The 24,920-nt window shown below is 34.1% G+C and overlaps 2 protein-coding genes across 25 annotated transcripts in view; one reads left to right on the top strand and one right to left on the bottom strand.

Annotated features, from left to right (window-relative positions):
• Positions 1-24,920, top strand: part of SUPT3H (SPT3 homolog, SAGA and STAGA complex component) — a 554,097-nt gene that overhangs the window by 5,457 nt on the left and 523,720 nt on the right. For all 20 annotated transcript variants that reach the window (XR_004741815.3, XR_013534243.1, XR_013534241.1 and 17 more), the window contains exon 2: positions 7,036-7,136. Coding sequence is in view for 5 of the 20 variants with exons in the window: in XM_008994522.5 (XP_008992770.1) it covers positions 7,036-7,136 (101 nt within the window). In the remaining 15 variants the exon portion in view is untranslated. The remainder of the gene's footprint in view (positions 1-7,035; positions 7,137-24,920) is intronic.
• RUNX2 (RUNX family transcription factor 2) overlaps positions 1-24,920 on the bottom strand; it is a 219,704-nt gene that overhangs the window by 176,653 nt on the left and 18,131 nt on the right. The window lies entirely within an intron of this gene.

Here is a 24,920-nt window from a genome sequence, read left to right as displayed (position 1 = left end):
TTAAAAAATATTGAAATGCACTTTTGCTGATTTAAATATTATAGTAGTTTTATGACTGAATTCTGTGTATTTCATGTTATTCATATTAGTCTTAAAGCATACTTTTAGTTGTAACATTCTCTGAGAACATACGTGTCTAACATAATCGTTTGTGATATATTTTCAAGAAGCTATGCTTTTGCTTGAGTTCGTCATCATTGTTGGCGTAAACTATACGCCTTATATGTACAAGGCACTATCCTAAGGGCTTTACACATACTATTTTATGTAACCTATGAGAGAAGTAATTTTAATCTTCATTTTAGAGATGAGGGAACTGAGGCAGTGAGGTGGCATAACTTGCCCAAGGTCATGTGTAGGTGTTAAGAGTCTATAATTGAACTTCAGAGCCTAGCTCTTTACTGCTCCCATTGTGGTTTGGCATAGGCAGATATTAATATTTCACAACACAGTTCACTGTGACATACACATTGTGGAGGCAATGTGGGTTAGTTATGATAAACTTTTATTTGTATATTCCTTGTTGTGTAGTAGAAAGAACTCTGGACCAGGTGTCGGGGGACCTCAGTTTTAGTCCCAGCTTGTATCACTAAATAGTAGTGTGTCCTTGGGCAGTTCAAGAAACCCCTCTGGACTTCAGTTCCTCACCTGAAAAATGAGGGATTTGGAGGAAATTAGTGATCTTCAAACTGTTGTTCTGAAGTCTGCTCAGATGTCTTTGGTTCCCCTCCCACCAATTTGCGTATATATTTGTCTGGTATAGTTGTTTATCCATCTTCCTAAGATTTTCTTTTACATGAAAAATTTCTTAACTGCGTGTTTAAAGTCATCAGTCTCCAAGATAACTTAATGACCATGTAAGTCTTCAGTAATTTCACAGTATTTTAGTGTGTTAGGAGATAGAGAATGAAAAAACTAAGGCAATAAAATGAGAGGATTTTTATTAAAACATAGTGTATCTAAATGGCCTGAATATTTCAGGTTATCAGCTATCTGGGATCAAAGCCTGTTTTTTACTGGATTTGTGACCTTCAGCCAGTATTTTTACTTAGTTTCCTCATTGGTAGAGGGAGAATACTAGTTTTGTAGGGTAATTATGAAAAAGAAAAAGTGAGCTAATACAGATGAAACACCCTTTAGGAACTCCAAATTCATCTATTTTTTACAAGCCTACAGTAAAACTTCTATTCCTTTTTTTTTTTGGTCACACAAACTGTTTTGAAACACATCAGATATTTTGTAAATAGTTGAATGCAGAATTCTCTTTCTAAAATGTGAATCTAGACTGGAAGAGAGTCTTGATTTTTAAGAGAGCTGCTTATTTTTTTGGTGTCTTTGTCAAATACACTTACCTCTTACTGTTAAGAGTATAATTGGTCCCAGAATCTTCCACATATCTCAAAAGTTAACTGTTAAGTAATTCTATTAATTTTGTGTAAAAACAGTGTTTTAATGTTGGAAAAGTAAGTGTGCTATGTGCCATTTGTCAGGGCTTAAGGATAATCTGATAGGCACATTTGCAGTGTACTTTAGGGCCTGTTTTTGCAAAGAGTTTTTTTTAAACCCTATTTTTCTGTAAGAGTGCTGGATATGAAAGCATATGGAATAGAAACTGAATGTGAGACTAAAGAAGGAGAATATAATAGAAACTCCTGTGTCTCTGAGCAGTCTATCACTGGGTTCCTATATCGGTTAGTTTAAAAAGATGCTCATGTAGGATATGTAAAGCTGCACAGTTTTAGCTGTTTCTCATCTAGAGAGAAAGGAGGGGGGTAGTTTTATGGTTTATGGGGTGTTATATTATTTTCAATTCAGATTTTTCTTTTAGTGCTCATTATATGGAACCCTGTGATCCTAACAGAGAAACTGAACTTATGAGATTAGTTGATCCTTACACAAAGTTCTGTTACATTGATTATCCTTCTTAACAGAAATTTTGTGACCATGATATTATTTCAGTTGTCTAATGGTTGTTTCAAACTTAACATAGCCCTAACTGAACTGTTTTTTTTTTTCCCCTTCTCAGTCTTCCGGATTTCAGTAAATGGCACCACCATTCAACCAGTTTCTAAGGCCCCCAGATTCAGTCATCCTTGACTGCTCTTCTATCACACCCCACATCTAATCCATCAGCAAATCAGTTCTCCTTTCAAAATATATTCCAGAAATCTGACCACTTCTCATCATCTCTACTTGTTAAACTAATTCAATCACTGTCATCTCTTGTCTGCACAACCTCAGTAACTTCCTAACTTGATTGCACTCTTGCTTCTGTAGAGTATATTCTCGCAGCTGTTGGAGTTATCTTTTAAAACCTAAAACATTTCAACTAACTTCCCTTTTCACAATTCTCTAATAGCTTCACATTACACTCAAGTGAAATGTAAACTCCTGTGGCCTGAAGGCTGTATAAGATCTGCCCTATTGCTACCTCTGTGTTCATGTCTCTAGCCACACTGACCACAGGATTTTGGTACTTTGCTGTTCTTTTTGTTGGGAAGTTCTCCTGAGCTCCCTCCCAGATCTTATATTAAATGCCATCTCCTAGTTGAAATCAGCTTTTTCTTTTGGTAGTTTTTGTTATTACCTCAAATTATATTTATGTGCTTGTTTCTTGCATTATAATATATTTCCTTTTGTCTGACTTAGTCACTGCTTTATCCCTGCCTCTTAGAACAGTGTTTGGCCTGTAGCAGATACCCAGTAAATACTTAAGTATGAAGAAGCCAAATCACTGGTAGCGTTGGCTTTAAATAAGAGGATGTCTTTATTATAAGAGGAGGGAATTAAGGGAGGATACAGTGTTTTTGGTGGAGGAGAGTGGAGGGAATGACTAAATGATAGCTTTTCATTTCTCTGGAAGTAGAAGATGATGTCATCTGTCCATAGTTGGGGGAGGGATTCACTGTGGGACAGAGGCTTATTCAACTAAAATAATTAGTATGTACTAAAGTAGTTAAATATTAAACTAATATAAACTAAAATCATTAGATGTCAGAATTTCTTTTGTTATATATCTGGGTAGGTTTCTTGGAGATGGGCTTAGGTCAGTAAAGTTTGGATAGGTTGAGAGATATTGTATTGTTTCAAAAGGTATTGTGAGTAGAAAGACCTGTAGAGGTAAAGGTTCAAAAGAACTTGAGATGGTTCTGAAGATAGTGAAAATCTGATTTGACTGCTGTAGAAAAGGAGGCTGGGGAGGCCAGGCGGGACTGATTTGAGATAAGTTTATAAACCAGGCTTTAATACCTTCCAAAGTTCACTTAAAATGGGGCATATATTAATATATTGAAATTACCAGTGTGTTGTTCTAGACAGTAGGTCTAGAAGTTTTTATAGCTATTTTGAATATTTAATTTTTAATTTTTTGCATTCTCAGTGATTGACCATTTGGTATTATTTTTCACATTAGAAGAAATTTAGATCATGATGTAACCTGATTTTTTTTTTTAAACAACAAAACGCAGTGTATAATAGTGTTGGCTTAACCATAATTGCTTCCTGGCTTTGGAATTTTATGAAAATAAAAATGTTCTAATTATAAAAGTTTTCTGTTAATTTATGCGGGATGTTCAGGTTATTGTTACAATTGCGACTCTGTAGATGCTCAAAATTGTTATGTAGGTCTGCTGAAATAGTTACCTTCAGCAGTATAGAGGAAATGATGAAAACTTTTTTTAGAATTAATGGGTTGACTGATAATTTTCACAGTCCAGATTTTGATGACGTTTGGAGGGTGCAGAAACTAATAATAAGGTTCTCAACAATTTCATGTCTTTTAAACTTCAAGATGTTTCATGGTATTTCTTCTGTGGCCGTTTAGTCCCCAAAAATATGAGCTCTAACTAGAAACCCAGTAGCATGTTCATTGCGTTTTGTTTAATTCACTTTCTGTGATGTTTAACTTCATTACAATTAAAACTTTTTTTTTTGATAGCAGTATTTTCTGAGGAAAGGAGTATATCTTTAAATTCCATTGTTCTAAATTAAAAGGTAAATGGCAATTTTTTCTCTCTGAAACACAATTTTACAGGTGTGTTATAGTATTAGCTATTAGCTTAATCAGATTTAAATACTGTTAATCAGATATGAACTTATTCCTTGGTTCACATTTAAACTTTGGCATGTTGAAATAATCTAGGTCCCAATCTGCACATCTGAATTCATTTTGTAAAATATGGCAAACAGATGCATTTCAATTGAAAGCTGAAACAACTGCAGGACATTAACCCATTGAGAAGATTACAGTAGGTTTTCAGTTCCACGGTAACTGTATTTATTAGTGAAAATTGAGTGCTCCTGCTTTTAACAGACTTTTTTTTTTTTTAATGTCTAGAAGAAAGGAAATAGAGCATTGGAATGATAGGACTTTGATGTGTAAAGAAGTTAATGTCAAAAGAAGTTAGTTTTCTAAATCATCAAACAGAATGTGGGTATGGGAAATAATTATTTTAAAGAGTCTAATGAGCTACCAGCTCATCATGTCAAGAAAAATGTTATTCACCTGTTTGATATAAAAATTGACTTGACTGTGAAAAGGATGATGATAGTTGTAATAAACTAGGTTTGGGTGACTGGATTTGAAAATGGAAAAGGACCAGATCTCTCCACCAATGTCTCAGGACATTTGACCACAGGATAATCCCACGGAATGGCATGTCTGTCAAATCTGACAAGTCAATTCAAATCATAACTTTCTGGAGGCTAGGGTTATACTCTTCTGAGTTTAACGTGTTCTCCAGAATAGCTCTGTCAGTCTTCTATTGGAACAAGAGAGGAACATTTTCTGAGGTCTTTGAGAAATCCAGGCTCCCTTTTTTCACATTTTGTCCTGATTCTGCAGGACTATTTGTGGAAGTCCTTGGTTTCCTATTTTCGCCCAGTCTTGGACTTGTGATGTATTTTTTTTTAATCCAAGTCTCAAATGGTTATGTTTCTTTTCCTATGTTATTTGTAGGGAAAAGTACTTATTCCAAAAGTCTTTTTAAACAGTGGCACAAATTTAGATATAACAAAAGTGATGGCCTTTCTTAGCATTATGTTCTTCATATGTTTTAGAATTTTGGTTTTCAGGTTCCAGTTTGAGGGGAGTGTTTTTGTTTTCCTTCTCTTTTTGTGCTCTTGAATTTTTCGTATAGTGGTTTTGGCCTGGCTGTTAGGGCCTCAGACTAGACCAGTGGAATATTGGGATATTCCAAACCTAGTCACCAAGCTAGTGTGCTGCTTGCCTTGGATCTTTGTCCTGTTGCCTTCTTAAAAGCTTCATATAAGGCCTATCTCCAACAGTGATTTGTAATAGCTTTTTTTCCCCAACCTTCTTTCATGGGGCCCAGTCCTTCCATCACAGCCCTTGGTAAGTGACCCATAAAGGGTTTAGGTTCCCTTTATGAATTTTATCATTACCCACAGGAGTGGTCAGATTAGATATATTAAGAAAATAAATTCGGCAGTAGTATGGAGAATGAACTGAGATGGAGATAGAAGATGTAAATAAGAGTTTTTAGAGGCCCATAGCAGTAGCACAAGAGGGAAAAGATATGAGAACATACAGACAATAGAATTTACTTGACTTCTTGCAAATTGTGGGGTATAGGAGAAGGAATCAAAGGTAGTGACTGAGATTTTGAGCCCAAGTGACTCGTAGTTGTAGTGATGTCATCAGTGAAACTCAGCTTATAAGGAAGCTACTTAACATTTGTTTAGTTGCATGGAGATCTTTCAGTAAAAATGTTTAAGTTTTAAAAACTTCTGTGATTGTGAGAAAAGGGTAGTACATCTAAATTTATGTAAAAGCTTTTAGCAGTTCCAGAAGGGGAATTCTTTTTTCTTCTTTAACTTTCCCCTTTAAGGGAAGAGGGAATTCTTAAGGTCTGTTTATTGTAATAGCTAGCATTGATTGTATATTCACTGTGTGCTATAAGTATTGTTCTAAATGTTTGTATGTATTCATTTAATTATCACAACTGCCCTAAGATGGTGAGATTATCATTGCCATTTACAGATGAGAAAACTGAAGCACAGAGAAGTTAGGTAACTTGCCCAAAGTCTTAGCAAAGGAGCAGAGCTGGGATTCAAATCTAGGCGGTCTGACTCCAGAACTTGCCCTCTTAGTTTACTGAAAGTCCTCTGCATTGCTTTACTTGATCATATGCTCTAAATATCTTACATTCTTCTTTAGAATCTGCAAAAAATATTTTAAGGAAAAGTACAGCTTTGCAAAGTTTATACAAACATATGAAATAATAACTAACGTTTCTTGAGCACTTCCAGTATAGGAGTATAATAGTTGAGGCTTTGCCTTCTTTCATGACATTATTTTAAATCTTGCACTGATGTTTTTAATGCATTGAATAAAATGGCATACATTAAATTTGGCACCCAGTTATCATTATGGATCACCTTAATTTTATTGGGAAAAAGTCATATTTTAAATTGAGTAAGTTATTTACCCATAGGATTATAAAATACCACAATACTTTTGATCTACGGATTGACATTTCTATTTTAGGCTTTGGTTCAAAGCCTACTATTCTGTAGTTTTCTAATTTTGCATCTTCTAGCTGTGGAATTGTTTTTTTAAATGAACTCTTACTTGGAACCTTCATATTTCAACTAGAAAATTCAGAGTTGTTCTGGTAACCTGAATGAAGCTGGGGGTGTGTGGTGTTTGGGGTCCACCTGGAACATCCTGAAGCATTGCTGATGAACCATAGGGCTCCCTAAAGCACATTTTGAAAACCAATGAGCTCTAGTAAAATATGTTGATAAATACTGTTTTTTACATTATCTATTGTAAAATAGGTGCTAAAGTGTTTATCACTGAAGTGGATAATTGGCCAACATCTTATTTAACTAGTTTTTTTCCACCTTGCTGTTTCATTTTAATATAGAACATTCAGTGTAAGTGACTCAGTTTTATGCAAAACAAATCAGAAATTTAAATTTTCTCTACTTTTGAAGTAATTTGTATTTGCTTTCTTTTTTTTACTTATAGCTAGGTATGTTTTGTAAGCTTTATTTCTCCTTTTTATTTAGATGAATAATACTGCAGCTAGTCCAATGGCTTCTGCAACTTCAAGTAGTGGAAGGAGTACGGGGAAGTCTGTAAGCTTTGCAACAGAGTTACAGAGTATGATGTGAGTACATCCCTGCATGCTATTGTTATTACTGTTTTAAATTTATTCATGTTGATAGATACAGCAACATTTGTAAAACTTAACTTGGAAATAATTTGTATTGAATCAAGTAAAAATGAAATACTATGGTAACATTTTAAATTGCCATATGAAGAGGCAAAATTTGTTAAAAATGATACAGTGGTACTGTATTTGAAAAATTAGTATTGGCTCATCTTTATAAATGATAGAATGAATAATCATGTAAACACATTTGCTCTAATTATTATTTGCCGGAGTCTGTGTTGTGGATTGTTTATTTCTATTCTAGTTTATAGATTTAGAAAAGTTTGAGACTGATAATATTCTTGGACAGTGGAAATGTTTTCACATGGAAGTTCTTAGTTTTTTTCAACTGTCATAATAATCCTAATTTAAATTAGTTTTTAGTTTTGATAATATTTGAAATCACTATATTTCAGAACATTGGGGAAAAACTTAGAGCATTTAAAAAACAGATGTATAATCTTTGGGAAATTGCAGAGTCATTAAGATTTCTTTCTTAAGGCTCTGTTCAGCTTGATTTCTGATTTCTTGCATTGAATGAGACTACATCTCTTGATTTGGTAACAGGTAGCATATAGTTATTCATGACTTATCAGGTAGTTTAAAAGAATATTTCTGTTGAAAGTTTAAGTGTCTTCCTCTTATGGCTATATATTGATAGCTTTCATGGTTGGATTAACACCACTATATGATGATTACTGTTCAAAGGTAAAATGAGTTTGAACATATGTCTTATAATTGCATAATTAACTTACTTTATACAACATTGAAAACATTTAGGTCGTAGGTTCTCAAACTTTTTGGCCTCAGGATCCTTTTACTGAAGGATCATTGAAGACTGAAGAATATTTATTTATGAGGATTATATCTATTAATATTTATTACTTGGAATTTATTATTTAAAAAAATTTTTTTGAGACGAGGTCTCATTCTGTTGCCCAGGCTGGAGTCCAGTGGCATAATATCGGCTCACTGCATCCTCCATGTTCTGGGTTCAAGCTCTTCTCCCACCTCAGCCTCCCAAGTAGCTGGGATTACAGGGGCATGCCACCACCCCTGGCTAATTTTTGTATTTTTAGTAGAGACAGGGTTCCACCATGTTGCCCAGAATTACTGAGAATTTAAAAAGAAAGAAATTTATGTATTAACTTGAGAAGTAATAAACCTATTATACATTAATATAAATAATATATTTCTTATAAAAATATTCTAAAGCCAAAAACTGATAGCACCTTTCAGATGAGATACCAATAAATTTAACATATTTCGTAACTGTATGAAGTGAGCCTATATTTTAAATTACAGAAAGTTTTAAGGGTTTATGCTTATATACATTTTCGTGGATTAGTTTACGTTTTTTCATTATAGTTTAGTGGCTTTATATTAAGAACCTTTTACGCTGTATTACGTTGATTATGTTTATGTTTTTAAAAGTGTGTTTTAAAAGGTTAGAGTAAGGTGACAATACTCATTTTTCTGTAGAGATGGTTCATTGATTTACTTTGTATTTTAAAAAACTTAATTTGAGAATTTTCAAACTTATAAAATTATAGTGTAATGATATCCATATATCCATAATCTGGCTTTAACAATAATTGTGCTTTTTCAGTCTTATTTAATCTTTTTCCCTACTCTCTCTCTTTTTTTTTTCTAAAAATGAAGTGTTTTAAAGCAAATCCCAGACATCTTATTTCAAAATTTGTAGTGTTTATTAAAACAATACACTTGTTAATAAAGTTTAAAACAGATGACCTGTAACAGAGGTCAACAAACTATGGCCATGGGCTTGCTGCCTATTTTTGTAAATAACATTTTATTGTATCATAGCCAGGCTTTTTCATTTATCTGTTGTCTATTGAAGCCTTCATGCTCTGTGCCATTGAGTATTTGTGACAGAAACTATATGGCCTGTAAAACTGACAATATTTGCTATATGGTTTTTTGCAGAAAAAGTTTGATAACATCTGATCTGTAAAAGACAGTGGTCTTTAAGAAGAAAGCTACAAAAATTAAAACTTAAAAATTAAAAAAATCTATGTACCCACCAAAATTAAAAATAAAATATTAAAAAAAAACTACCCACAAAAAATTAAAAGGTAAATTTAAAAAAGCTGTAGAGTAGTATATTCTTTTGTCATTTATACTTAGGAGGGTTTCTATTTAGTGCATTTGATAGCCCTTGGGCCATTAAAAAAAAACTGAGGATAAAATAAAGGCTAAATTCAGCACTTTCTTATTAAATACTTTTGCAAACATCTTCCCAACCAATGTACCTAAGCTGGATTCGGAATGCAAAAGTTATTGTTGGCTACAGCTCTGGAAGAAATGTACATTTTCCTTCTATTTCAGACCTCATAGAGAGTCCACTCCTAATAGTTACATTCATCATTTATAGTCTGAAGTTATTTTTTCCCCCTTGTGAATTTTTTCATAGAACAGGGAAATAGTGCCAAAATTGGGAGAATCATTTTAAATTTACCAATATTTCTATTGGTATATGATTTTTAGGCTTTTGATTATATAATATTAGAATCAGTATACATTTGATTCTTATGTATATTTCAGATGAGATTGGGCGCATTCAGGGTGGTATGGCCGTACTTATGTATATTTGAAATGCGAAAGTGTGGACTTAAGCTGCTATATTTATTTGGTGTTACAGTAATTTCATTCTGTGAATCCCTACTTTAATGCTGCTGTTCATAGTTCTAAGCCTGTTAATATTGCTGCTTTTCAATCCTCTGCTGCTGTTTTCCCCATCCATTCACTCTTAATGAGTTGTTGTTCTTTTGGCTCCCTGGCCTCTAAATAAGTAACAATATTGTAGTGTAATTTCTGGGGAATGGCGTCACTGAAAGTTGTCTAGTTGCCAAGCACAAATGAAATAGTCATGATCTGCTATTAAATTTAGGACTGGCACCCAGTCTGTTTTAGTATTAGAGCCTAAAGAACTTACTATATTTTGAATTTGGGTGGTAAATACCACCAGTGAGGCATTCTTAACAGATGGTTTTTTTTTTTTTTTTTTTAAGACAGTCTTGCTCTGTTGCCCAGGCCGGAGTGCAGTGGCCTCATCTTGCTTGGCTCACTGTAACCTCTGCCTTCCAGCCTCAAGTGATTTTTCCACCTCAGCCTCTCAAGTAGCTGGAAATACAGGCATGCGCCACCATGCCAGGCTAATTTTTGTATTTTTAGTAGGGACAGGGTTTCACCATGTTGGCCAGGCTGGTCTTGAACTCCTGACCTGAAGTGATCCACCTGCTTTGGCCTCCCAAAGTACTGAGATTTCAGGCAAGAGCTACTGTGCCTGGCCCCTTCTTACAGATTTTAAAGGAGGGAATTAGTCTAACAAGTGTTAGTGGATTGGGATGATAGCAGTTGTGCCTTATCTGATGCGTATAACTGAGCACATTTGCTATATGCTCTTTATCACAGCTCCTTTGAATAACCGGTACTGGAATGGTCCAGAGGTTTTTCATTTTTAGGTTATTGAACTCAAGTAGCCTGTAAATTTGAAAGTGAAGTCTTTTCAGTCAACATTACAGGTATTTTAACGAACTTCTTAAGAATTTTGATGAATTTAATTGCACTTTGAGAGTCTTCAATGAGTTCTTCCTTACTTTACCCATTTATATATTTCTTGCTTTGTCATGTACTTTTTCAGAGTTACAGGTCTGGTCATGATGCCAGGTTTCACAGCTCAGTAGTGCTCAGTAATTCTAATGTCACCATGTCTTTAAAAATTGGGAATTTTGGGGATAAATAGCAATAACAATTTAAGGACTCTTGTTTACATGTTACTTTTATATTGTAAGAATTATTCCAAATGAAAATTTCATCCTTATCTAACATCTACAAATTAAAAAAATTTTAATCAGAATTTTCTTACATATAATAAAATCCATTCTTTTAATTGCACAGTTCTGCAGTTTTTGCATTTAAAAAAATTACCTTTGTATTTTTTAGATGTGGTCTCTGTTGCCCAACTCCTAGGCACAAGTGACCCTCCTGCCCCTGTCTCCCAAGTAGCTTGGACCATAGGGATGTGCCACTGTGCCAGCTAAAAATCATTTACTGAGTCCTTCTTATATGGCAGGAACTGAATGTCTTCAAGAGGCATATAGTCTAGCAGTAGAGAAGTAGACAAATATTTGTAATGAAATAGGTTGTGAAAAATTCCATGGTAGTACCAAGGAGGGAATGATGAACTCTTTTGAGGACAAGCTACCTACATTTAGGTCTGTAGTTCTGTCTGCTTCCTGGGATGTCTGTTAAGTATTCTGTGAGCACCTCAAATTTAGAATATCCAAAACTGAACTATTAATTTTCTCAGTTAGATTTGCTTCTTCTCCTGAGAGTTTTTGGGATAAATAGTAATGATCATTTGTTAATGTTGCACTAGACTAGAATTTTGTTTTATATGTGAAATAATATCATTTGGCTATTTTTTAAGTATTACAAAGATATGATCTGTGAAAGAATGTGTGCCCCCTTTCATCTGACTTTGAAGAGCCCTGGCATGTATAGTCTCTGAATTTTTAGTGGATGAGTTTTTAAGCTAACACAGGCTTCCTTCAAATATTGTTTCCTGGTTTAAGTTTTTCAGGAAACTGGAAGAAAGAAGAATTCCTGAAGGTAAAAAGTACTAACATATTATAATTCTGAAAGTGCTTTAATAATATCAATGATAATAATGAATGCTTGTATAGAGCGTGCTGTGTACCAGGCACTCTCTTGAGTACTTCCATATGCCATTTCATTTCATCCTTACACAACTCTATGAGGGTAGATCTTAGTATTCCCCTTTTATAGATGAAAGAAGAGACACACAAAGGTTGAGTAACTCACCAGTTATTATCCTATAGTCAATGGCAAATTTTGGATTAAAGCCAGGAAGTCTGACTCCAGATTCCGTGCTCTTGACACTTACGCTAAACTGCATTTCAGTTAATAAACTTTTGATTTTGATTTACAAAATTTAGTTTATAAATAACTTTTAATAGTTTATATGTTATTAGAATGCTATAATGAAATAAAATATGAAAGCTAAATATTTTTTCAATTAATTACTCAGTTATTAGTAACAAGGTCCAGGTGATCCTCCTGCCCCAACAAGTAGCTGGAACTATAGAGGTGGGCCACCACACCTGGCTGATTTTTGTATTTTGTAGAGGCAGGATTTTGCCATGTTGCCCAGGTTAGTCTTGAACTCCTGGGCTCAAGTGATCCTCCACCTTGGCCTCCCAAAGTGTTGGGATTAGAAGTTTGAGCCACTGCATCCAGCCTGTAATTAGCATTTGTTGCAGTTTCCTGTATCTAACCAATAATTTTTTTTCAGCAGGGCATATCAGTAACCAAAAGAAAGTATAATTTTTTATAGAAGTCATATACTTACCGAATACTCCATATTAGATGCTCATATTTCTGTTATTTCATAATTTTGGATGTAAATGTGGCCATATTATTTGAATATTTAAATGTCTATCCTACTTTTATGTTTTATCGCTGTTATATAATAGTTGATCTTAATTCCTGATATTTAAATTGCACCAAAATATGTGGTAAACTCATCCATGTATTTTTTGTGCAATGCATCTGTTTGGGATATTTTAAGATATACTTTAGTTTATAACTATAATAATAATTAGGAATATTTTCAAATTGTAATGCAAGTGAGAATATGCCTAAAGGCAGATTTCCTGAAAGTGAGAATATGTGTAAAAGCATATTGAAAACATAAAAACACTGTGTAATGGAAAGTCTTTTTTCCTTTCAGAAATGAAAGAGGAAATGTTAAAGTTTCTAGATCCAGTTGAATTAAGTGCTTGTATTAAAAAATGTCATTTTATAAATGTGATTTCGTATTTAAACATTACTATCAATCCTCTCACGAAAAGGTAATAACTAGAACTTTCAGTTTAGGATTATGTGTGTAATTACCAGGGAGAAAAGTATCTTACTCACTTATAGAAATGAATTCTTGAAATTCAGGGAGATAAAGTTATTTGAGTAATTCTGTGATGAAAATCCTTACTTATATGGGGGAAAATAGGTAAAAATTCACAGATCCATCAGTCTAAAATTGCAATATAACCACTGATTATCACGCTGGAGAGTGGCAATCTCTGTTCTGAACTAATTTGATGGCAGAACCAGGCCGTAATTGATGTATAGCTATTTATAGTCTTATTTTTAGAGAGAATAGTCATACATTCCACCATGTTCCTGAGTGCTTCTCTAGACTCTGCTGAAAGTATTATGTGCTTTATGTACAGTATTAACATTAAAAAATCTGAAAACTTTTATATTCTGCAATACATGTTTCAGATAAGAGATTGTGAACTTGTTAATACAAGGATTAAATGAGATGATTGAATTAAAACACATAGTACAGTTCCTGGCAGATGATAAACACTGCTGTTGTTACCATCATCTTTTTAAAAAATAAATATCATCAGCAGCATACTGACTCAGGAATTTATAAAAAGTAATTCAAGTGTAGGGGGAGATACTTACAATTTAATGGGAAGAATTTCATACTTATAGAGAAGAAAGGATTTGTCTCCATTACAGCATGCTGTAGAACTTTCCACAGTGATAGAAATTTTATTTCTGTTTTGTCCAGTGTGATAGCCACTAGCCATGTGTACCTATTGAGTGTGTTAAATAAGTCAGGCAACTGAGCAATTAAACTGTAAATTTTATTTAAGTTTAGCCATAAACTTAGCAAGTAGCTACCATATTGGGCAGCATGGAAGAAATATGGTAGATAAAAATTATATATAGAATGCTTCTTGTCTGGGTTGCATGTGTTATATTTTTATTCAAATTGGGAAAAATACATTTTGTATTTGATCTTAACACAGTCATTGATCTACTTTCCCCCCACCTATTTTTAAGTTGTCATTGTCCCACAGTTCTTTATAGCTTTGAAAATGTTAACTTTTGGCTACCTTGTCAAGTGAGATTTGATTGAGAAGTTTAATATTACATTTATGTTCCATTTTTTAGAAAGTATGAATAATAAAGAAATGTGTTCAGTTTCTTAAAAATGTTATTTTGTTAATGTATGTTTTATACGTATAGACTTTCTGAAAATCCTTTAAGTATAGCTCTGAATGTGTTGTATTGTACTTGATTATCATGTCAGCATGTGTAATTGAATATGTAATGTCATTGTGAGTTTTAGGTTCTCATTTTTATATAGCTAGATTTGCAAAATTTCTGGTAGCTGTAAATTTAGCAATATGTTATGTAGTATTCTGTCAGTTAATTATTTTTATTATGGTGAGATTTTGAAAACTCATTGGTTTAGATGTATTAAGTTCAAAATTAATGTTTAGAAAAGGGGAGCTGTGTATGGTGGGCTGTCTGTAATCCCAGCACTTTGCGGGGCCAAAGTTGGGGGGTCTCTTGAGGCCTGGAGCTTTGAGACTAGCCTGGGCAACAGACTTGAGATGCTGTCTCTACAAAAAATAAAATTAAAAGCAATTATCTGGGCCCTATAGTCCCAGCTACTTGGGAGGCTGAGGCAGGAGGATCACTTGCACCAAGGAGGTCAAGGCTGCAGTGAACCATGATACTGCCACTGTTCTCCAGCCTGGGTAACAGAGTGAGACTCTGTCTCAAAAAATAAAAAATAAAAAGGGTATTAGGTAAAAATGGATTCTTCATTACTAAAAATATATCAGAGAGTGGTTAGTCATTTTGGATAGGAAATTATATTTGATGCCTATGATTATGTGTTGATTTCCCTCCTTACAGTCAATTCTGTTAATTAAAAAGGTGTAATTTTAGAAAAGAGTACTAAGTTCTTAATATATAGGAATGAATCTTACTGATTTTGACTTTTTGCTGGTTCTGAAGTCCCATGATAGTTGTTTGCCAAAGCATAGTTTTGATTATCTCTGGATGTGAGACTGATGTGCACTTTTACATTATGACAAAAGAAATGAGAATTGGGCCAGGCGTGGTAGCTCATGCCTATAATCCCAAGACTTTGGGAGACTGAGGTGTGGAGAACAATTTAAGTCAGTCAGGAGTTCTAGACCAGCCTGGCCACCGTGGTGAAACCCTGTTTCTTCTAAAAAATTAGAAAAATTAGCCAGGTGTGGTGGCACATGCTGTAATCCTAGCTACTCAGGAGGCTGAGGCAGGAGAATCGCCTGATCCTGGGAGGTGGAGGTTGCAGTGTGCTGACATTGCACCATTGCACTCCAGCCTGGGCAACAGAGAGAGATTCAATCTTAAAAAAAAAAAGAAAAAAGAAATGAGAATTGATATGTTCAGAGGTGTTTTAAGATGTTAACACATATTAACATGTGTGTGTATGTATATGTGGTTTTAATATACTAACATATATCACAAAATATATATTAGTATGAGTATGTAAATGTGTCTTTTCTGGATATCTATGTAGGCTTTAAAAAAAATCTTAACTGTGAAACACCATATACCTTTGAAGAAAATGTTGCTGTAGTCATTAGAAAGTTAGTTGGTATAACATTTTTTTCTTATGACAGAATAGAGTACACAACCACTTTTCCAGAGAAGAGGAGTGAGAACTAATCCTTAATCTTTATCTTTTATTGCTTTCTTCTTTACCTTTCTTCATAGGTTTCTGTGTCTTAAAACAACTACATTACAACCAGTTTTTGCCATGGCTGTTAGAGTCCTGTGAGCCTTTCGTGGGTTTCTCTCTATTCCTGTATTACACTGGTCAGTAATGGGTGTTTCGTAGGGAAAGGGGAGGAATTAAATTTTTGGGGTTGGCCTGGCAGTCAATTAATATTTATTTATTCAACAAAAATAACATTCTTTTAGGTTGGAATTACTTTCCAAACATTCAGATTTGGAATACAACCCATTTCTAAGTCAAGCACAGATAGTATTCTTTATTCTGCCTCTTCTATTTTAGATTTTTAGCATATCAATGTCTTCTATATATCTCTAATCCTTAAGAAGTATGTGAACATAGTTAATGTTTGTTTTTAATAGAAATAAAACTTCACTTATCTGGAATTTGTAATTAAATATAAATATTTCGAAGGGCAAATTGATACAAAGAAAAATAATGCTATAGCTGAGTGATTAAGGTAGCATGATACAGTGGAGAAGACTAGTTTTGGAGCTATAGATCTTGATTCACTTCTTTCTGTATTGGTAGATTTTATATTTTAGGAACAGTTAACTAACCCCCACCCCCAATAAAAAACCCTGGAAATGTTATGGGTAGGGGAACTGTTATATCAACATTTTATTTTATAATAAATGAAGTGTTTTTTATATTTCCTTGTAGAGATAGTTTTGTTATTTTCTGAAAAGGAAAAAAAATCAAAAAATACAGAAAGATCATAATTAACATCTTAATTAAACTTACTGAATTAAAGTGCTCATTGAGGGTGGGCATGGTGGCTCATGCCTGTAATTCCAGAACTTTGGGAGGCTGAGGTAGGAAAATTGCTTGAGCCCAGGAGTTTGAGACCAGCCTGTGCAACACAGTGGCACCCCATCTCAACAGCAACAACAACAAAAAGCTTTTGGCATGCTCCTGTGGCTCCTGATGCTTGGCAGGCCAAGGTGGAAGGATTGCTTAAGCTCAAGTGGTTGAGTCTGCAGTGACCTGTGATCGCACCACTGCACTCAAGCGTGGGTCACAAAGTAAGACCCTGTCTCCAAAAAAAACCCAAAGTGCTTTGGTATTTGTCTTTCCAGAGCACACAAAAAATTTAAAAAAGCCAAAACCCATTTAATAATTACTACCGTGTAACTTGAGTTTTTACTTAATATGTATCACAAGACTTTTCCATGTTGATAAATATACAGAATTATCTTTATAGCTGCATAATAAACTCTAGCCTCAAGCCATCCTTCTGCCTCAGCCTCCCAAAATGCTGGGATTACAGGGGTGACCCACCACACCTGGCCAAAAACTTCTTTTTCTTTTTTAAAATGTGTCTGCATAGCAACATATAGGAGACTCTGTGTGTGTGTGCGCGCACGCACATGCACAAGTGTTTGTATAGTTACTATTTGAATCAGGAAGCCTTAAACGCAGTGAAGCCTCTTATTATCCAAGGAAACTGAGACAGTCATTAAATGAATTAGCAACGGCAGTAGAGATAATGAGATCTTCACACAGATAAGCCAAAAAGAAGAGCATGTAGGTGTCTATAATTCCTTTCAGAGTGAGTCATATACTTTGGGGTGTATACATTTGTGTGTGACTTAATTTTTTTTAAGTTCTTAGTAATTTTTGGTTATTACTGTGCTTTTTTGGTACCTGCCCTTTTCTCCTTTAACAACTGTCTATGTTATCAGATCTTTTTATTTTATTGTATGTATATCTATAATATTATATTTAATCCCCTGCAGTTGAGTAGTTAGGCTATGCCCAGTTTTTCTACTATTATTAAGAATGATATAATGGAATCTTGATACCTACAGTTTGAAAGTCATGGAATAATTTTTGAGTCTAAAGACATTTTTGATACTAACTTCCCAATTTTTCCTACAGGGAAGTTGAACTAATATGTATTTCTGTCAAGTTATGAGAGCACCTCCCTCCATCTCTCATAAGTTTTAACAGTGAAAACATTGTGTTGTTTTTCAGCTTTTCTTTGACAACTGAGCATGAAAGTATTTTGGCCATTTATATTTCTTCTTTTGTGATCGTCTTTGTTCTTAGTATAATTCTACTGAATTTTGTTTTTTCCCTATTAAGGACCTTTGATATACTAAAGGCACTGACCTTTTGTTGATTATATTTGGCATTCTCTCTATTCTTGCTGCCACCCCTAAATCTTTTGGTTTCCTTAAGATTTGTATACTGTGATTAAAAAAAAAAGTTTTCATTGCTAATATAGTTTAATCATTCTTATATATCTTATTGCTTCTGTCTTTGACAGAATGTCCTGCCTTCAATTTTGATACATATCTTCATGTATTTTCTTACATTTCAGGTTTTTAATTTCTATAGTTTAATATTTAATCCATTGTTTTGTTGTATGATGTCAGGGAGGGTTTTAAGTTAAAATAATTTTTATTCGAATTGATTTGCCAGTGGTCTTACCATCACAAATTATATAAGCCTTCCTTTCTCCTCAGAATTGAAATACTACCTTTATCAGATAATAAATTACTTTAAACTTTCCCGCTGTGTTCCATTTAGTCCATTCCTTTGCCAGTACTGCATTATTTTAGTTATTATAGCTTCTTAATATGTTTTAATAGTTTGTATTATAGTTCAAGTCCATCCGCATAACTTTGCTTTTTAAAATATTTTTGACTCGTTTCCTATTTTTATTTTTCCAGATGAATTTTTAGGAATCATTTTATCGCGTTCCAAAACAAATTCTAAGTGCAAATTTTAAGTAGTTTCATTTTTCTTTTCTTTTTCTGCTTTTTACTGTGTACTCAGATTTCAGACATTGGTCTGTGCAATTCATTTTACTTTTAAAGTTGATTAATAAAATAATTTTACATTTAGAAAGTTTATTTGCAACAACACGGGAGAGAAACAGCAAAAACAACTGGTTAATGAGTGGGCTGGTGAACTAATGTTCTATTAGAGATTCTGAAAAACGTCTCAGTTTTCTTTAATATTTGTTTTTCTTGCTAGAATGTAGAATTGTGCTGTGACTGCAGTATGTAAAAATCAACCAGACTATTCCCTCAATTTTAAATCATGCAGTTGTCTTAATTTTGAGTGGTAGACATGGCTGGAAATAAATGACCAGTTTAATTTTTTTATTGATATATAAAACTGCATTGTGGCTAATGGAATTGCAATAAAGAATAAAGCTATTTAATATCGTCTTTAATTCATAAATACATGAAGATGATCAAAGCGATCCAATGGTTCTATTTTAAAGAAATTATTTCTACAGAAGATTGTGAATATCTATGACTGCTTATAAACAGAATACTAGGTATAGTTGCTCCATAGTACTCTACTTGTAATACACTGATATCTTAGGGCATCATAGAAGCATAAAATACATTTTGTTCCTATGATAAATATCTCAATCTATAATCTTTTTGAATTTATAGATTTTCAATTTATTTTCATAGTTTTTGTTTTCTCTTCCCTTGGCAGCTGATAATTTTGTTGCTGTCGTGCCAGACTCCAGCAGTGTTTCACCTTCTTTCCTTTTGAATGCTACTTCCAGTGTACAATAGTATAGTAATCAAATTTATTAGATTTGTATCTATAATAAGAGTTCATAAACTAGGAAAACTTGATACGCTTTTTTTTCCTGAAAAAATTGACTTGATCTTTGGTGCATAAACGTACTATCAATTTTGAGAGGAGTTTGCTTACTCCTTGGTTCAGATTTTTTATTGTATTTTCTAAGGCTGAAATTGTCATGTAGAAGATCAAAGGTTATTTGTAAGTCCTTTGGGACTGACTCTTTTCTCAAATGCTGTTAGGAGTTTTAGTTAGATTGCTGTAATTCAATATCCTTTTTTTCCTATTAAAAAAATCAGGTAATATTCATTTTCAGCTATGCCTAATTACCAGGTATATCATTTTAAAGAAGTAGGCAAGACAGCTGATTGGAATGGCATAGATTTGAGATAAAGAAGTTTGAAGAGAGTAGTAAAGGTTTGTTTTGTCAGCGGTAGAGTTAGGTAGAGAAAGGTAATTAGGAATATGCTCAGGTGTTGCCTAAGTTGTCAAGGACTCAGCTGAGCTTAGTCAGCATTTATAAGTCCTCTAACAGCCTGTATTTCTGTCTTTTGAAGTGCTCAGCAGTTGGGTGTAGGGCTGGGTTTAGGCTGGTGGGGAGGGATAGAACAGAAAGTACGGAATTGACCAACCTGGTGAAAAATGGAAAGGGAGAAGGGATTGGAGATTTCAGTGAAGTATAAAACTAGGTAGAGTAGAAGCAGTAATTAAGAGAGCTGGAGGAACAGAAAATGTAACAGAAAATACAAGTATCACCTTGGAAATCTCATTGTCCGGGAAGTCTTCTTTGACATCTCTGCTCAGTTTCCTTTCTGTGTGCTGTGGTAACTTGTAATACTCTTTTAAGTCCTCATTTTACTATGTTACGGTGGTCTGTTTATTTTTCTAATTCTCTTCTTCACCATAAGCTCTCAGATGATGGGGATTGTTTTAAATTTCATGTTTTACAGTGCCTGGCACCTAAGGTATGCCTGGTGGGTGTTGAAAATTTAGTAGAATGCCTAGGAAGTTGTGGTCTTGATGGGATAGTATAGTGTAGGAGGGCAGTCTCTGTGGCAGTGGCTGAAGTTGAGAAGAGGTTAAGTCTTCAAAATAGAAGAGGTAGGAAATAGGGTAATCTATTTTCATACTATGTATCTATATTAGAAATTCCAGTTGATGCTTTATTTTGGTTGTCTTCTGATTTTTTTTAAACCTTTAAACTTTTAAATATTATGCCTCAGTTATTATTTTGCTTCCTTATTACTAACATCAAAAATAGTTTTACCATCTTCATTATTCTCTTATTATATTAACTTCAGTTCTTCTTCATCTTAGCTGCATGAAAAACATTTTTAGATGTAACATTCTATATTTGGAGTGTCTGATTTACTTGAAACTCTCTTATTCCTTTCTTAGAGAATTATATATGTAGTGTCTGATCTGTGGAAGGAAGGATGGCCTATTGAAGTCATACAAATATGAATGAATGCTGTTCTATTTTTAAATATTTCTTTGAGACCTTATTTATTCAATCCAATAATAGTATTTATCTCTCAGAATTTTTTTTTTGGGTGTGGATTGAATCAGATTTTATATATATATATATATATATATATATATATAATTTATATAGGTGATAAGTATTCAGTGCAAATCTCTATATACATGTCTGTATCTTTTACATTAGTTAGGCTTCATAGGATTTCAGATATAAGGGAACCACACTGAGCATGTTTTTTGGGACCATTCACCTTTCTCCACTCAGAAACAAAGGAATTTGTTTGGATAATTTCAGTTACTTTGAATGAATGGAAAAATCTGAGAATCTTTAGAATTTGTTTAGGTCAGTCTTCTTATTTACTCATGAAGAAACTGAAGGGCAGAGGAATAAGGTGATTTGCCCTAGAAAGTGGAGCTGATTTGTTATTGGTTCAGGACTATACACCTGGTCTTCTGAATTATAACCCAGTACACTTTCCCAGTGCCTCTCTGCTATAATTTAGTGTTAATTTGACTTCCCCCCTTTCCCCATATTCCTCATTTTTTAAAAACTACCAGCACTTAGTTCTTTATCTTTGTATTTGAGATGATTTTACAATATTGGACTCACTTCTTTTCTTCTTCTTCTTCTTTTTTTTTTTTTCTGACAGTCTTACTCTGTTGCCCAAGCTGGAGAACAGTGGTGCAATCTTGGCTCACTGCAACCTCCACCTCCCAGGCTCAAGCAATTCTTGTGCCTTAGCCTCCCAAGCAGTTGAGGTTACAAGCATGCATGCTTGCCTAGAGACAGGGTTTCGTCGTGTTGGCCAGGCTGGTCTGGAACTCCTGATCTCAAGTGATCTGTCTGCCTTGGCCTCCCAAAGTGCTGGTATTCAGGCATGAGCCAACACACCTGGCCCTGGACTAACTTTAAAGTGATGAGTGAGTTGTATACCTGAAGTGTTTTCACTAATTTAGAGCATGATTTTTCTGTTACGTGTCTTAGTTTCTGTGACCAGCTGTTAACAGCGGTCCTCAACCTTTTTGGCACCAGGGACCAATTTCATGGGAGACATTTTTTTCTATGGACCAGGGTTGCATGGGTGGAGACATGGGGAGTATGGTTTCAGGATGAAACTATTACACCTCAGATCATCAAGCATTAGATTCTCTTAGATCCCTCGTGTGTGCAGTTGGAGAATCTAATGCTGCCACTGATCTGACAGGAGGCAGAGTTCAGGTGGTAATGTTCGCTCACCGCTTACTGTGTAGCCAGTAGGCCACAGACAGGAACTGGGTATTGGGGACTCCTGAGCTATTATAAATTAGTCTGAAAATGTAAAGACTTCATTCATTTAGACACTACTGGAATATCTTAAATTTCCTGATTAAAACCTGGCATTTAGCTGACAAAAAGAGCTTATCCTTAACATTTTTTTTTTGTTGTTTTCATGTGTGTTATAAACTTCTTTAAAAGGCACAGTAATATGATTATGACCACATTTTAGCAGCCAGAAATTATTTTTACAAGTTATTCTTTGCTTTAAATTTAGTTTTTTCCCCCCATTTGTCTCTCTCATTTCTACTTTCAACATTTAGTCTAAAGCAGTGTTACTCAGCAAGTTTGTGACTGTTACTGGTCTTCTATGAGAAAGTAGCTTGAGCCAGAATATAAACCAATTCCCTGCTTCCTTCATTGAAAGTTTTCTTGTGATAAAAGCAGAAATTAAATGGTGTGTATTACAAATTACCTAATGTAATTAGTTTACATTCTGGTGCGAATTCCTTATATTTTATTGTGTACTTGAAACAGTTTTTAGAGTAACACCTATTGGCAGACCACATTTCATTTAGAAAATTATATACAAATGTTTTTGTTTATTTATTTACAAATACCAAGTGGGTGTGCACTGTGTACTACGCATTGTTCTAGGCTCTGGAGACAGCAGTGAATAAAACAAACACAAAATCTGTCATCTCATGGTTACATTCTAATTTTATTAGAAATACCAATATTATTTCTCATTTCTCAGAAATACTTTTGTTTTTGTAGTAAACTATATTCTTGCAGTTTACAGTTTGGTGCACTAAAAACTTTAGACTTAATTGTATGTATCTTTACATAGAGCGGCAATACTACTTTTAATTATATTTTTGGCTCTGATAATTTTTATTCCTGCAACTAAGAAAACCATTTAAAACAGAGTAATTGCTTATTTGAGTCACTTCCCAGTTTTACTTGAAATTAGTTTTTCAGAAGCAAAGATCTTTTTATTTAAAAGGAAATGTAAAAGGAATTAAGTTTGAATTAAAGAGGACATTGACAACATGAACTGATTATGCAGTGGATGGAATTGTATGTTAAGCAATCATTGTTTGGTTGTCTTTCTTATATGCTGACAGATGACTTGTTTGTCAGACTTCAGAGTATTTTAGAGACAGCGCTGAAATAATAATACAATTTTAATGATGAAATATAAAACCAGCAAATTGATGAAAACCAATGAAACAACCTCTGACTTAAAAAAATGAATCCTCCAGTGCAGTGGTTCCCAGACTTTAGTGTGCATTAGAATCACCTGAGAGCCTTGCAGAACCATAAAACTGTTGAGTCTCACCTCCAGCCTTTCTGATTGAGTAAATCAAGGGTGAACTCAACAATTTGCCTTTCAAATAAATTCCCAGGTGATGTTGATGTTGGTGATGTTGGTGATCTAGAGACCATACTTGGAAAGCCAGTGCTTTTATATAATGTTATCTTTTAGTGCTCCTGATTTATCAATAAATAACTAATTCAATCATAGTTGTAGCAGATAGTGATTTAAAGAAAACTCAGCAGGTAGACTGAAAGCCAAGAAAGAACTAACATTTTTCTTAATCCTTATTTTAATGGACTTATTAAGTGACTGTGGGACAAAATTATTGTGATTCCATAATTGTGACTTTAAATATGTAGAAGTAGACTGAAATACTAGTGGTGTTCTTTTTTCCCCCTCTAGTGCAGTTGTCCCTAGAACTAAATTGAAATTTAAATACCCCATTTGTATTATAGGCAGTAACATTTATAATCAGAATCTCACTGATTATGTGGGGGCAGAATTTAATAATACCAGTGGAAAGATTATAAATCTCTTTCCATTCATAAATTCATTTATTCAACATTTACTAAGTAGATATATGGTAGGCCATGAACTGTGTATACATTTGTGCAAATAAATAATTATAAATTATGATAGGGAGTCTGAAGGAAAATGTACAGGGTACTATGAAGTAATGTAATGGGAAACTAAAACCTCTCAAAGTTTATTTAAGGTGAAACATGGATAGATAGAAACTTTGGTTACACAGTTGTGGGAAGAGGAAATATCACTTCCATAACTAAATAGATATTGTGTACTAACATCTTCCTATATATTATTTCACTTAATAGCCCTGTTAGTTAAATGATATTATTGCCAATTTTTTGTTTTTTTGAGGTGGAGTCTTGCTTTGTTGCCCAGGCTAGAGTGCAATGCACTCTTGGCTCACTGCAACCTCCCTGTGCTGAGTTCAAGTGATTCTCCCGCCTGAGCCTCCCGAGTAGCTGGGACTACAGGCATGTGCCATCATGCCTAGCTAACTTTTTTGTATTTTTAGTAGAGACGAGTTTGACCGTGTTGATCACGCTGGTTTCGAACTCCAGACCTCAAGTGATCCTCCCATCTTGGCCTCCCAAAGTGCTGTGATTACAGGCATGAGCCACTGTGCCTGGCTTTTGCCAACTTTTAGATTAAGAAAATGAGGAGACAGTAAAATAAACGGTAGAGAATTTTTTTTTTTAGGATTTAGAATTTCTTTCCAGACACAGTAAGCTATTTGCCCCAAATGCCTCATCCCAGCCTCTGTGTGTTTGATCATGCTGTCTCCTCTCACTTGCAATATTCCCAACCTATCCTCACTGTCACCTACCCCCAAATTCTACAGAGCTAAATATTTCCTCTCCTTGAAGAAAAAACCTCAAATAACACTATTTTCACTAGCTTTCATCCTCCAAATTGAAAACTGTCTGATCCTCCTCGATATTCCTACAGTAGCATATCTGTAACTCT

The sequence above is a fragment of the Callithrix jacchus genome, chromosome 4, assembly GCF_049354715.1.
Source record: "Callithrix jacchus isolate 240 chromosome 4, calJac240_pri, whole genome shotgun sequence".
NCBI lineage: Eukaryota > Metazoa > Chordata > Mammalia > Primates > Cebidae > Callithrix > Callithrix jacchus.
This window is presented reverse-complemented; position numbering and strand designations above follow the sequence as displayed.